Genomic DNA, 12513 nt, shown 5'->3' with positions numbered 1-12513 from the left:
ATTGCAATATAGCTCATCTTTTCTTGTTGAATAAATGTTTTATTCTTATGTTGAAGGTTCATCAGCTGACTCTGTGACTCTGTTCAGTAGCCGCCCTCCACGTTTCCAAACAAAAAATAAAAGTTAGGATTTATCAAGCCGGGTATCACTTTGGGAACTGGCTTGTCCAGTAATAACATCAGCTGGGATGATAACACTGTCTTCTTAAATGCATGGTAGCAATTTTGTAACAATACCCAAGCTTCAACCAGTTCCATTAAACTACAAAAAAGTGGGGAAAAACCTTACATTCATATAGCACCTTCCACGACCACCAAATATCTCAAATCGCTTTCCAGCAATGAAGTACTTTTGAACTGTAATCATTGTTGTATTGCAGGAAACACAGCAGCCAATTGGCACGAGGCAAGCTCCTAGAGGCAGCAACAGATAATGACCATATAATTCTGTTTTTATAACGCTGATTGAGGATAAACTATGGCCACAACACCAAGAATAATTCCCCTACTCTTCTTCTAAATACTGTCATGGGATTTTTTACGTCCACCCAAAAAGCAGCCTTGGTTTAACGTCTCTTCCAAAAGTTGGCACGTCTGACAGTGCAGCATACCCTCAGTACTGCACGGAAGTGTCAGTGTAGATTTTTTTGCTCAAGCCTTGATATGGGACTTGAAACTGGAACCTTGTGACTCAGGGAAGAGAGTGCTACCAACTGAGCTATGGCTGACATTCCACAACAGCAACTTGCATTTATAAAGCACCTAATGTCATCAAGCAAACTTCTACATCAGACCTCATAAGAAAATATTTAGTTCCAAAGAGGAGTCATATTGGACTTGAAACATTTACTCTGTATCTCTCTTCACAGACACTGCCAGACCTGCTGGGTTTTACCTCGATCCAGCTCTTCTTGTACCCCCCCCCGCCCCCCCAACAAAAACCAACTTATATTTCACCCCTTTTCTATTTTTCCTTAGTTCTGTTGAAGAGTCATGCGGACTTGAAATGTTAACTGTGCTCCTCTCCACAGATGCTGCCGGACCTGCTGAGTTTTTCCAGGTATTTTTGTTTTTGTTTTGGATTTCCAGGATCCGCAGTTTTTTCCTTTTATCTTAGAATTTTTCCAGCACTTTTTTTTTAATTAAGAAGATATTAAGCCAGATGACCAAAGCTTGGTTAGAGATGTAGGTTTTAAAGAGCAATTCTAATTTTTTCGTATAATTATAATCTCAAGGGATAATTATATTCACCTTCTCTTTTCCATACACAATCTTCAAACCAGAGGGTTTGCAGTGACACTACCTAATCACAGTTCTTTGCAAAGATGCCTTGGCAACTACTGCTTTGAATAATTGAAGGAAGAGCACTCTGCCCAGAGGAATGAAGGCTGGCAGAGTAACATTCACGGTTGATAAGGGAAATAATGTCTTGAAAGGAAAAGCTTTCTATAGTGAGGCTTAGCTCCCTCTCAAAATTTAAATCCTTCACTTATTTTTATGGACATTGATGGAAATGGAAGCTTTTGCAACCTTTTAGTCCCTGACTTAACATACTTTTACTAGACACAATACACAGGACGCTTTCGTCTTTCAAGGTTATTGTAATTTTTGTCTTCCTTGATAAGAGCTTCAACATTTTACAAAAAAATGCCTTTGGAGAAACTCTCAGATCATTATCCTTAATCTTTTCATTGATATTTTTCTCCCAAAACGCCAAAACAAAAAAATGTTTAATGATTTTACTCTAGGCCTTGCTTTAGTGCATCGATGATGAGGAAAACAACTATCATGTATCATAGTAAATTTTGTTTGATTATGCTCCTGTGAAGTGCGTGGGGTGGTTTACTATGTTAAAGTCACTATTTGAATACAAGTTGTTGTTATATGTTGGTGTATCATTTTATCATCCTCCTAAGGTCACTAGAGGATGAGGAATCATGTAGTTCGTCAATGCTCCCAACAATGAAATCATGTCCTTTGCCCCACCATTGATTGCAGCTGGGCCTTAAGCTACCTATAGGCCCTAAGCTATGGAAAAGCAGAATACTTTGGGTGCTGAAAGTCTGAAATAAAACAGAAACTGCTGGAAATACTCAGCAGGTTACGTGGAGAGAAACAGAATTAACATTTCAGATCTGCGACCCTTTATCAGAAAGCTATGGAATTGCCTTCCTAAACCTCTCCATCTCTCTACCTCCCTCTCCTCAAAACTGACTTGGGTTTCTCTCTCCACAGATGCTACCTGACCTGCTAACTGTTTCCAACATTTTCTACTTTTATTTTACATTCCCTGCATCTGCAGTATATATTGAAAACAGTATCTGTTTTCTAGCATAGTACTCAAGACCAAATGCAGATTTTGAAACTACCCATTAAGGGGAGAACTTGTAAAACTGCTTGTTAATTAAAATGCATTTTCAGGTTAGGCATACTCCTTATTTCTTTTAAGCAGGTCTAAATTCCTTAATTTTGAATAGCATGCTTCTATTTTCAAGCGATCCAATATCACACAAGGCTTCAGTGGTGCTGCGAGCAACAGAGCACCACGCTGGTACTGAGGGTTACAGGAGAACATCAGCACCAACTTAAATAAGGGATGTCTTCTAAAACCTATCAACTGACTTGATCAGTGATGAACCGAGCAGGATTATTGGATACACGCCAGTTCCTGCAGGTAATCCACGTCACAGCCAATCTATATTTTCTGGTGCTAGCCCCCTCCCATCAAGGTGCAAACAATTTTCACAAATGTTTTCCTATCATCTTCAGAACACATGACCAGCAGATAAATGTTCTTGTTTGTGTAGAGGTAGGATCAGGCTTGTATCTATGAACTTATTTCACAGCTACTGACATCGTTAGGTGATTTATCAAATGACAAATAAGAGCTGCACAGAAATTAAAGTTTGAACAATCTCATTTTGTTATCATTTTAGATGCTGGAAAGGGTTTGCATAGAGCTAATGCAACTCAGAGAATGAAGGGCAAGGCAACCTAGGGAGGCTTGCAGCGCCTGTTCACTTGTAAAAGAAGCATGCAGCTTACCAGGGCTGGGAAATTTCTATTTCTTTTCAATAAAACCTGAATTTGAATTTCTACAATATGGTTATTCCAACTTTCTTCAAGGGGAAGACGGTGAGAACTCAGTGTTTGGGCAAGCATTGAAACAAATCATTAAAAGTCTAACAATATATTTTGCTCACTGATGTTTCCCTCTTTCCAGAAAACGTAGGTTCATTAATGGGATATCATTCCATAGGTGTCAGGCACCTTCTAAAACCTTGCCAAAAGGGCCATGTGTGAGCCACTAAGTAAGGCTATTTAATGGGAGAGACGTCAAAACCAGTCCACTCCTATCCTCATGCACATCTACATAACAATAATAACCTGTAATTTTTTTGGTACATTAAATCATCCCAAGATACTTTGTACAGGGATATAATCAGACTGACACCACAAAACAACACTGACACCATGAAGTAGAGTTGCAGAGATCTCAGATGGCTGCAGGGCTGGAGGAGATTTCAGAGATAGGGAAGGGGTGAGATCATGGAGAGATTTGAACATGAGAATTTTAAAATCTAGGCATTAGTCGGCCAGGGTTGGTATGTGTCAGTGAGCACAGCGTGAACAAGGCTTGGTGCAAATTAGGATACAAGGAAGCAGAATTTTGGATGAGCAAAATTTTATAAAGGGCTGAAGAAGGGAAGCTGGTACAACTTGTACTTGTCACTAGAAGGTGATCAAATAGTTGATTTTCTCCATCCTATACAATGGTCGCTAAGGCCAAATTCTAGTACTCTGCCACTTGTGCACGTGAGACTGTAGAACTGGGGATCAAAACTGGAACTGTCCTAGTGTTGCATAGTTCATCAACTCAGCCATTGAGAAAGCTAAATAGCAAATTTTAACAGGAGGGATTTAAAAAAAAACCTCAGGATGTTCATGGTTTTTTTGCATTCACCCAATTATATTCTCCAATTTATCATCAGCAGTTCATAGGAAGGCACTCCAATAGTTCAGTTAGTAAAGATAGAATGGAATTAACTCATGGAGATCAAAGAGGTTGTAGGTTTGATCGGTCAGCTGTGCTGAGTTGGCCTGTCAAGATGGCAGTCAGACAATACAATTATCTTCAGTGACTCTGAACAAGGTGGTGAGGGAGAGGGGGTGGGGTGAGTGAAAATCTGAGCTCCCATTGCTGATATGTTTTCCAGTGACCTCTCCTCCTTTTCTTACTGTAATACTTTAAGGGTAATGAATGACTTTCAGGTCTATGTGCTGGTTGAACTGCATCAATAAATTGTGTATTAGCAGCTGAAGGAAGCTTTTAAAATTTAAAAGTTGCAGTGCCCACATCCCATGAAAGAATAAAGCAAAAAACTTCAAAGACACTACTGTTATTTTAACCTCCTTGCTTTGGAAGGTTCTTATGGACTTACCCTTCGGTGGGTTTTAGCGGCCAATGCAATATACTCACCCTGTTCATTTATTCTTAATTCTTCTTGCATGCTTTGGAGTTTCTTTGATCAGCAAATAATGTTGTGCGCACAGACAGACTTTACAGATTGCCCCTTTCTAATCCTCAGCTTTTTGTCTGCTGAATTTGCAATGTATTTTCCACTACCTGATCACAGCAGTGAACAGAACAGGCAATAAGACTCAACTACCAACTCAAAACTAACTTCTGCCCTCTCAAAAAAGATTAATCATCTCTGTACAAGACTCCAACCAATGCCTTTGTTCTTCATCAGCCCCTGTATTTCCTACAATCCCATTCTCTGGGATGAATTTAATGCGTAAAATGATAATAATTAAAATGACCAACTTTAGCAGGAATGGAGGTCTGGGCATGCAGAGGCTCGAAGTGCAGAATCCGTCCGCCATTATCTGAGTTTGACAAGGTGTTTACTAAAACCCGCTTTCACAGCCATATCTCCTTTCTCAGTGACTGTCTCCGTCTCCGAATTACCCCACGTGGATTTCAACTGAAATTCCACCCCTCATGTTTCGAACCCACCCAGGATTACAGGTATGTCCGGGACATAAAACGTTTCTCGGACTGCTGTTCCCGTCGCATCCTGAGATCCAGACTCAGTGCCATGCGCCGCCATATGAACACACTCGACCTCTCCCTCCAGCAGCACCGCCGTACCCTTTTTCAAAGCTGCGCGTGCCCCCAGTTTCATTTTATTCTTCGCCTCATCCGACGCCTCAACAAGAAACTTTTTCTCTTTCTCTCAAGTGCTAAGGAACGCAAGCTCCAACGACTCATCGACACCAACACCCATCTAGGACCCTCCACGCCTGCCTGTCCCTCCGTCCCCACCCCATCTTCCAATCCCAGCCCCAGCCGTGTATTGACTATACCCCCTGACCTTCCCCTCTCCGATGCTGAACGTTCAGTGCTCAGCAAAGGACTTAGTTTCATACCCCTATGCCCTCACCTCAATGAATTTCGGGCTCGGCACGATGCTGAACTCTTCTTCCGCCGTCTTCGTCTCCGGGCTCACATCTTTGGGCAGGAGTCCTCTCCCCGTTCAATGGATCCTTTCACCCACCTCCAATATTCTCCCTCCACCTGGACCCCTCCCTCTGGATTCTTACCTTCTCTTGATCTTTTCATTGAGAACTGTCGGCGCGACATTAGTCGTCTCAATTTCTCTGCTCCTCTCACCCATTCTAATCTCTCTCTCTCTGAACTTACTGCACTCCATTCTCTCAGGTCCAACCCTGACATCGTCATCAAACCCGCTGACAAGGGTGGTGCTGTTATTGTCTGGCGCACTGACCTCTACCTCGCGGAGGCTGAGCGTCAACTCGCAGACACTTCCTCCTTCCTCTCCCTGGACCATGACCCCACCACTGAACATCAAGCCATTGTTTCCAGGACTGTCACTGACCTCATCTCCTCTAGAGATCTTACTCCCACAGCTTCCAACCTGATAGTCACCCAACCTCGGATGGCCCGCTCCTACCTCCTACCCAAAATCCACAAACAGAACTGTCCCGGTAGACCGATCGTGTCAGCTTGCTCCCGCCCCACAGAACTCATTTCTTGTTATCTTGACTCCCTTCTCTCTCCCCTTGTCCAGTCCCTTCCCACCTACATCCGTGATTCCTCTGACACCTTACCTCACATCAACAATTTCCAGTTCCCTGGCCCCAACCGCTTCCTCTTCACCATGGACGTCCAATCCCTCTACACCTCCATCCCCCACCAGGATGGTCTGAGGGCCCTTAGCTTCTTCCTCGAACAGAGGCCCAAACAATCCCCATCCACCACTACTCTCCTCCGTCTGGCTGAACTTGTTCTCACGCTGAACAATTTCTCCTTCAACTCCTCTCACTTCCTCCAAATAAAAGGTGTGGCTATGGGTACCCGCATGGGCCCCAGCTATGCCTGTCTCTTTATGGGGTATGTGGAACATTCCTTGTTCCAGTCCTACTCCGGCCCCCTTCCACAACTCTTTCTCCGGTACATCGATGATTACTTCGGTGCTGCATCATGCTCTCGTCGGGACTTGGAAAAATTTATTAATTTTGCTTCCAATCTCTACCTCTCCATCATTTTCACGTGGTCCATCTCTGACACTTCCCTTCCCTTCCTTGACCTCTCTGTCTCAATCTCTGGTGATAGACTGTCCACCAATAACCATTACAAGCCTACCGACTCCCACAGCTACCTCGACTACAGCTCCTCACACCCTGCTTCCTGTAAGGACTCCATCCCATTCTCTCAGTTCCTTCGCCTCCGTCTCATCTGTTCCGATGATGCTACCTTCAAAAACAGTTCCTCTGACATGTCCTCCTTCTTCCTTAACCGAGGTTTTCCACCCACGGTCGTTGACAGGGCCCTCAACCGTGTCCGGCCCATCTCCCGCGCATCCGCCCTCACGCCTTCTCCTCCCTCCCAGAAACCTGATAGGGTCCCCCTTGTCCTCACTTATCACCCCACCAGCCTCCGCATTCAAAGGATCATCCTCCGCCATTTCTGCCAACTTCAGCATGATGCCACTACCAAACACATCTTCCCTTCACCCCCCCGGCGGCATTCCGTAGGGATCGTTCCCTCCGGGACACCCTGGTCCACTCCGCCATCACCCCCTAATCATCAACCCCCACCTATGGCACCACCCCATGCCCACGCAAAAGATGTAACACCTGCCCCTTCATTTCCTCTCTCCTCACCGTCCAAGGGCCTAAACACTCCTTTCAAGTGAAGCAACATTTCACTTGCATTTCCCCCAACTTAGTCTACTGCATTCATTGCTCCCAATGCGGTCTCCTCTACATTGGAGAGACCAAACGTAAACTGGGCGACAGCTTTGCAGAACACCTGCGGTCTGTCCGCAAGAATGACCCAAACCTCCCTGTCGCTTGCCATTTTAACACTCCACCCTGCTCTCTTGCCCACATGTCTGTCCTTGGCTTGCAGCATTGTTCCAGTGAAGCCCAACGCAAACTGGAGGAACAACACATCATCTTCCGACTAGGCACTTTACAGCCTTCCGGACTGAATATTGAATTCAACAACTTTAGGTCTTGACCCCCCTCCTCCATCCCCACCCCCTTTCTGTTTCTTCCCCCTTCCTTTTGTTTTTTTCCAATAAATTATATAGATTTTTCTTTATCCCACCTATTTCCATTATTTTTAAATCTTTTATGCTCCCCACCCCCACTAGAGCTATACCATGAGTGCCCTACCATCCATTCTTAATTAGCACATTCGTTTAGATATATATCACCAACTTCAACACCTATGTGTTCTTTTGTTCTGTTGTCTGTGACATCTTTTGATGATCTGCTTCTATCACTGCTTGCTTGTCCCTACAACCAACCCCCCTCCACTTCTCTCCCCCCACCCAATCCGCCACACACACACACACACACACACACACACACACACACAAACACACCTTAAACCAGCTTATATTTCACTCCATTCCTATTTCTACTTAGTTCTGTCCAAGGGTCATGAGGACTCGAAACGTCAACTCTTTTCTTCTCCGCCGATGCTGCCAGACCTGCTGAGTTTTTCCAGGTAATTCTGTTTTTGTTTTAGTCAGTAGAGCCAAGCCAGGACCATAGTTCAAATGCATTCACAAAGTTAAGACAAGGGACACCTCCAGTTTGTGATGATGGGGATGTGAACTGACAACTGTGAGCCTTCCAACTCCCAACACCACAATAGCATTTCAGGGAAGTGTATTGGTGGGTCATGAGATCCTTTTTGGAGTTGCATTAGTTTATTTAAACAGTGCAAAACACCCAGAGCGAGAATCACGGATTTTTATCCTGCCAATCTTGAGTCAGATCCAGCATGGCTTGGGTCCTGGTAGTGTAGGGCGCAGTTTGAGATGATGGATTAAGAGCAACATGTCAGCTATGTATCTACTCAATGTTAAAGTGTGCTTTCCCCTATCGCATATTGGTATCAATATGTTGAATGTGCCCAGTGACAATAATCTATATATAATGACATGTTATTCTAGGTGATTTCACGTACATACTGTACTTGAAAATAAGGTGCATTCAATTTCTCATATACCTGATCCTTGCAAAGGTTACAAACTATAGCAAACATTTTCTCATTAACCCCTCACAATGCTAAACTCTTGGGCCAGAATTGTACGTTCCCCACTTGTGGGCTTGTGGGCTGGGTGGGTGGGGTTTCTGTAAAATTCCTTGGGTTGATTTCCCATTGGCCTCCCACCTGCTCCGACCCACGGAGTGCAACGGATAGATTCAACAAAGGCGTTGGCAAAACAAAGCCACCCAGAACTCCTACTGCTGGCAGCTAGTCAGTAACCCATGTCGGAAAATGCAGGCTTGTCGACTCTTGGTGAGGACAGATCAAGGCACAGCTGTAGCTCTCTTCCTCTAGACCCCACACCCATCATAATAGTCTCATCCCATTATTCAATGCTTCCACTGTTATCCCAACTATGGGGAATGGCCTCTTGGCTGAGGTAAAGGAGGTAATAAATTACTGCCTTCATGAGAGGAGGACTGAAAAGGAGAAAACTGGGGAGGGGGAGAAATTCCAAAAGGTGGTGTTGATGCAGTAGCTGGTGCTTTTGGAGCATCAAGTGAAATCACATTACTTGAGGGCAGCAAAATGAGCTTCATTCCAATTCTAATGCTTGCTACACTCAGAGGTACGTGCTTAACATTTACATTGAGAGAAAACATTATTCTCGAACAATGGCATTCACTACCTTGAAGAGAAATAACAAATAACTTGTTCACATAACTCAAAAGAAAGGAAATTTACAAGCCATAGCATATATTTAACATGCCTAGAGTGCTTCAAGAAGTACTGTTGATCCATCTTCAATGAACTGATTTTTTAAAAAATCCCTGGCCACATCGAACCGCAAGAACATTTCTGCAAACTACTGGAACTACCTTGTCAGAAATACTCAAGGATCACAGTTCAGATGCGATTATCATTTTATTTGCCCCTCAACGGGAGAGCTAAGCTTAATACCTGATACTCGTTTGGCCAGAAGGTACTGACGGCGAGTTCGGCCTGGAGCCACTGCTGCCCATGAGATCCTGACACATTCCAAACTGAGTCACCAACTGGCCCATTGTTGACCCTGATGAAGACGTGGAGTGACCCGGGGCTACCCCCATCTCTGCTGTAGAGGAAGTAGCTGAATTGGATGCAGTGAGTATCATTTTCACTCAAAGACGGGAGGATGAAGTGAGCTTTCTGGCCTGGATTATGCTGCGAAGAGTTCACCATCATGTAGGAGCCTAAAGAAAGAAGAGTATATTTTAGAGAGAAAAAGGCAATTGTGACAAATCTTTTTCGGGGAAGGGAGTTAAGCGTGGCTTTATTCTTGTTGGAGTGGCATCACATCAACAGATGCAATGGTGCATCTTGATACCACTTACATACTACTGTTAAAATGCTTACAATTTTCATAATAATTCCCTGTATAAATGGGCCATTTAGCTCCTTTTTTAGGAAAGTTAGTTTGAGCAGTGGCTGAATAGCATGTTTTGGAAAAGAAATGAAATAAAGAGCAAAATACTACAGATGCTGGAAATTTTAAAAAAAATAAATAATAATGAACAAATCTAGAAGCATCTCAGGAGAGAGAAATAGAGTTAGTGTTTCAGGTTAGATTTCTCTCCACAAATGCTGCGAGACCTGCTTAGTATTTTCAACATTTTCTGTTTTTATTTCAGTTTTGTTGAAGCCTGAATCATGCAGCAGAAATCTGTCACAGAAATCTGCTCTGGTAGATTGCACCTATTCACAGGCAATATTAATTGATCACTAATTTTTCAATAATATGCAGCAGCTCTTCACAACACCTTAACAGAATAACAACCTGCACAAATCAGGCAATAATCTCTTCCTATTTCCATGGACATCCATTTAACAATAGTTACTTCATTTCAAAGCAATTCATGCAAAGTGCTCCTGAGCAACGTGATAATATATTATATAAATTCCGCTTTGTATCGTGCTATGTCTTTGCAAACATCCACAAACAATTTCTCAAATGTTTGCTGTGATGATTTCGTCTAATTTTTAAAAAATATATTAAACCTTCTTCTAAGAACCAGAGGACACTGATTTAAGGTGATTAGCAAAATAATTAACAGCAACATGAGGTTAGGATCTGAAATGCACCACCTGAAAGTGCAGTGGAGGCAGATTCAATTGTGGCTTTCAAAAGATAATTAGACAATTATCTGAAGAAGAAAAATTTGCAGGGCTACCCAAGTGGTTATGGTACTGGGTTTGTAACTCCAAGAGCAAGAGTTCAAATCTCACAATGGCAAACTATGAAACAATATAACTTCATCTGAAACAGATGGAAACAGGTTTGTACTCGAAAGAGTTACACACTGGCAGAGCTTGGCCTAAATAGCCAAGTGGTTATGGTACTGGGTTTGTAACCCCAAGCTCAAGAGTTCAAATCTCACACTGGCAAACTATGAAAATAATATAATTTCATCTGAAAAAAAAACAGATGGAAACATGTTTAAGCTTGGCCTAAACAGCCAAGTGGTTATGGGACTGGGTTTGTAATCCCAAGATCAAGAGTTCATTTTCTTAACGATCTCGTGGAGGTAATTGTGGATTCAGTTTGTTTCCTGATACTGAGGAGAGAAGGTGTGTGGTGTTGGTGTTGCTGCTCCTCAGTGTTTCAACTGTTTCTGCTGCTGCCTTTGGGGTTGTTGCTTCTGCTGTGTGCTGCTGCTGGACCTGCACTCGAGGGTGTTTGCTGCTGCTGCTCCCGTACTCGAGGGTGTTTGTTGCTGCTGCTGGACCTGCACTCGAGGGTGTTTGCTGCTGCTGGACCTGCACTTGAGGGTGTTTGCTGCTGCTGCTGCTCCTGCACTTGAGGGTGTTTGTTGCTGCTGGACCTGCACTCGAGGGTGTTTGCTGCTGCTGCTCCTGGACCTGCCCGTGTGGAGTAAAGGGAGAGAGAGGGAGAGAAGAAGAACAGCTTCTGTTGTTATAGGACAGGAAGGCCAGGACTGTGTCTAAAAACAACATCCTAGGTGGGTGTCCAATGTTATTGTTTGTGTAAGGTGGGGGCAATAAAGGACTGTGTTTTGTAGGGGGAGGCAAGAAGACTGCCAGAGGGGTTGGGGAAGGAAGCGAGGGAGGGTGAGTGTGTGTGCTGAAACCATCTTTCTGCCGCCCCTCCCCCAACCCGGCCCTTTTCCCCGGTAAGGCCAGCAGTAGCTGGTGAAGACATCGCCTCCCCCTGCCTGAAGAACATCAGGCCCCCACCCACTGTCCATCCACCATCGAGGACACCCACCTGGACATTTACCTCTTTCCCTCCTGTGCCTCCCTGTCTTTTACTCCTCTCCCTCCTCTCCTCTCCTGCCTAAAAGAGGGGAGGTTGTTTCTGCCTCTCTCCCCCACCCCCTTTCCTCAAACAAAATGGCCAATCCTTCCCAGGGTGGGCGTGGCTCTGGCCCTAAGGCCAATTCACCATCGCCTGTGGCCGGGCCCTCGAGGGCTAATGTGGAGGCAGTTTTGTCACCGGTGGCAGGGCCTCAAAAAAAGAAAACCTATGCAGGGGTGGCTGCTTCTGCAGCTCCAGCTGCTCCTGCTGCCCTGTCACCATTCCGCCTCCTCACCAGGGCCCTTGGGGTAAAGAGCTATGCTCACCCTGAAATGACAATAGAGGCCTGCGTAAAGGCTATGGCTGGGGTCGTCGGCCCCTCAGCCATTGTCGCGGCCTCTAAAATGTATGGGAAGGCCATATTCTTCTTGAGGTCCGAGCGGGCGGTGCACCTCGCCCTGCAAAAAGGACTCACTGTGGGCGGGACTTTTCTGGCGGTGGATCCCCTTGAGGCCACCGCCCAGAGAATTATTATTTCGAACGTCCCACCTATTCTATCCAGTGAGCTCCTCCTCCCCCACCTTAATAAACTGGGGGAGGTCAGGTCGGGGGTTGCACCAATCCCGCTCGGCCTCAAAGACTCGGCCCTCCGCCACGTGTACTCCTTCCGGCGCCAGGTATTTGTC

General features: G+C 44.6%; 1 protein-coding gene across 7 annotated transcripts in view; it reads right to left on the bottom strand.

Annotated features, from left to right (window-relative positions):
• ptprub (protein tyrosine phosphatase receptor type Ub) overlaps window positions 1-12513 on the bottom strand; it is an 818938-nt gene that overhangs the window by 410934 nt on the left and 395491 nt on the right. For all 7 annotated transcript variants that reach the window (XM_041212606.1, XM_041212611.1, XM_041212608.1 and 4 more), the window contains one exon: window positions 9493-9764. In XM_041212606.1, the coding sequence (XP_041068540.1) occupies window positions 9493-9764 (272 nt within the window). The remainder of the gene's footprint in view (window positions 1-9492; window positions 9765-12513) is intronic.

The sequence above is a fragment of the Carcharodon carcharias genome, chromosome 19, assembly GCF_017639515.1.
Source record: "Carcharodon carcharias isolate sCarCar2 chromosome 19, sCarCar2.pri, whole genome shotgun sequence".
Classification (NCBI taxonomy): Eukaryota; Metazoa; Chordata; class Chondrichthyes; order Lamniformes; family Lamnidae; genus Carcharodon; species Carcharodon carcharias.
This window is presented reverse-complemented; position numbering and strand designations above follow the sequence as displayed.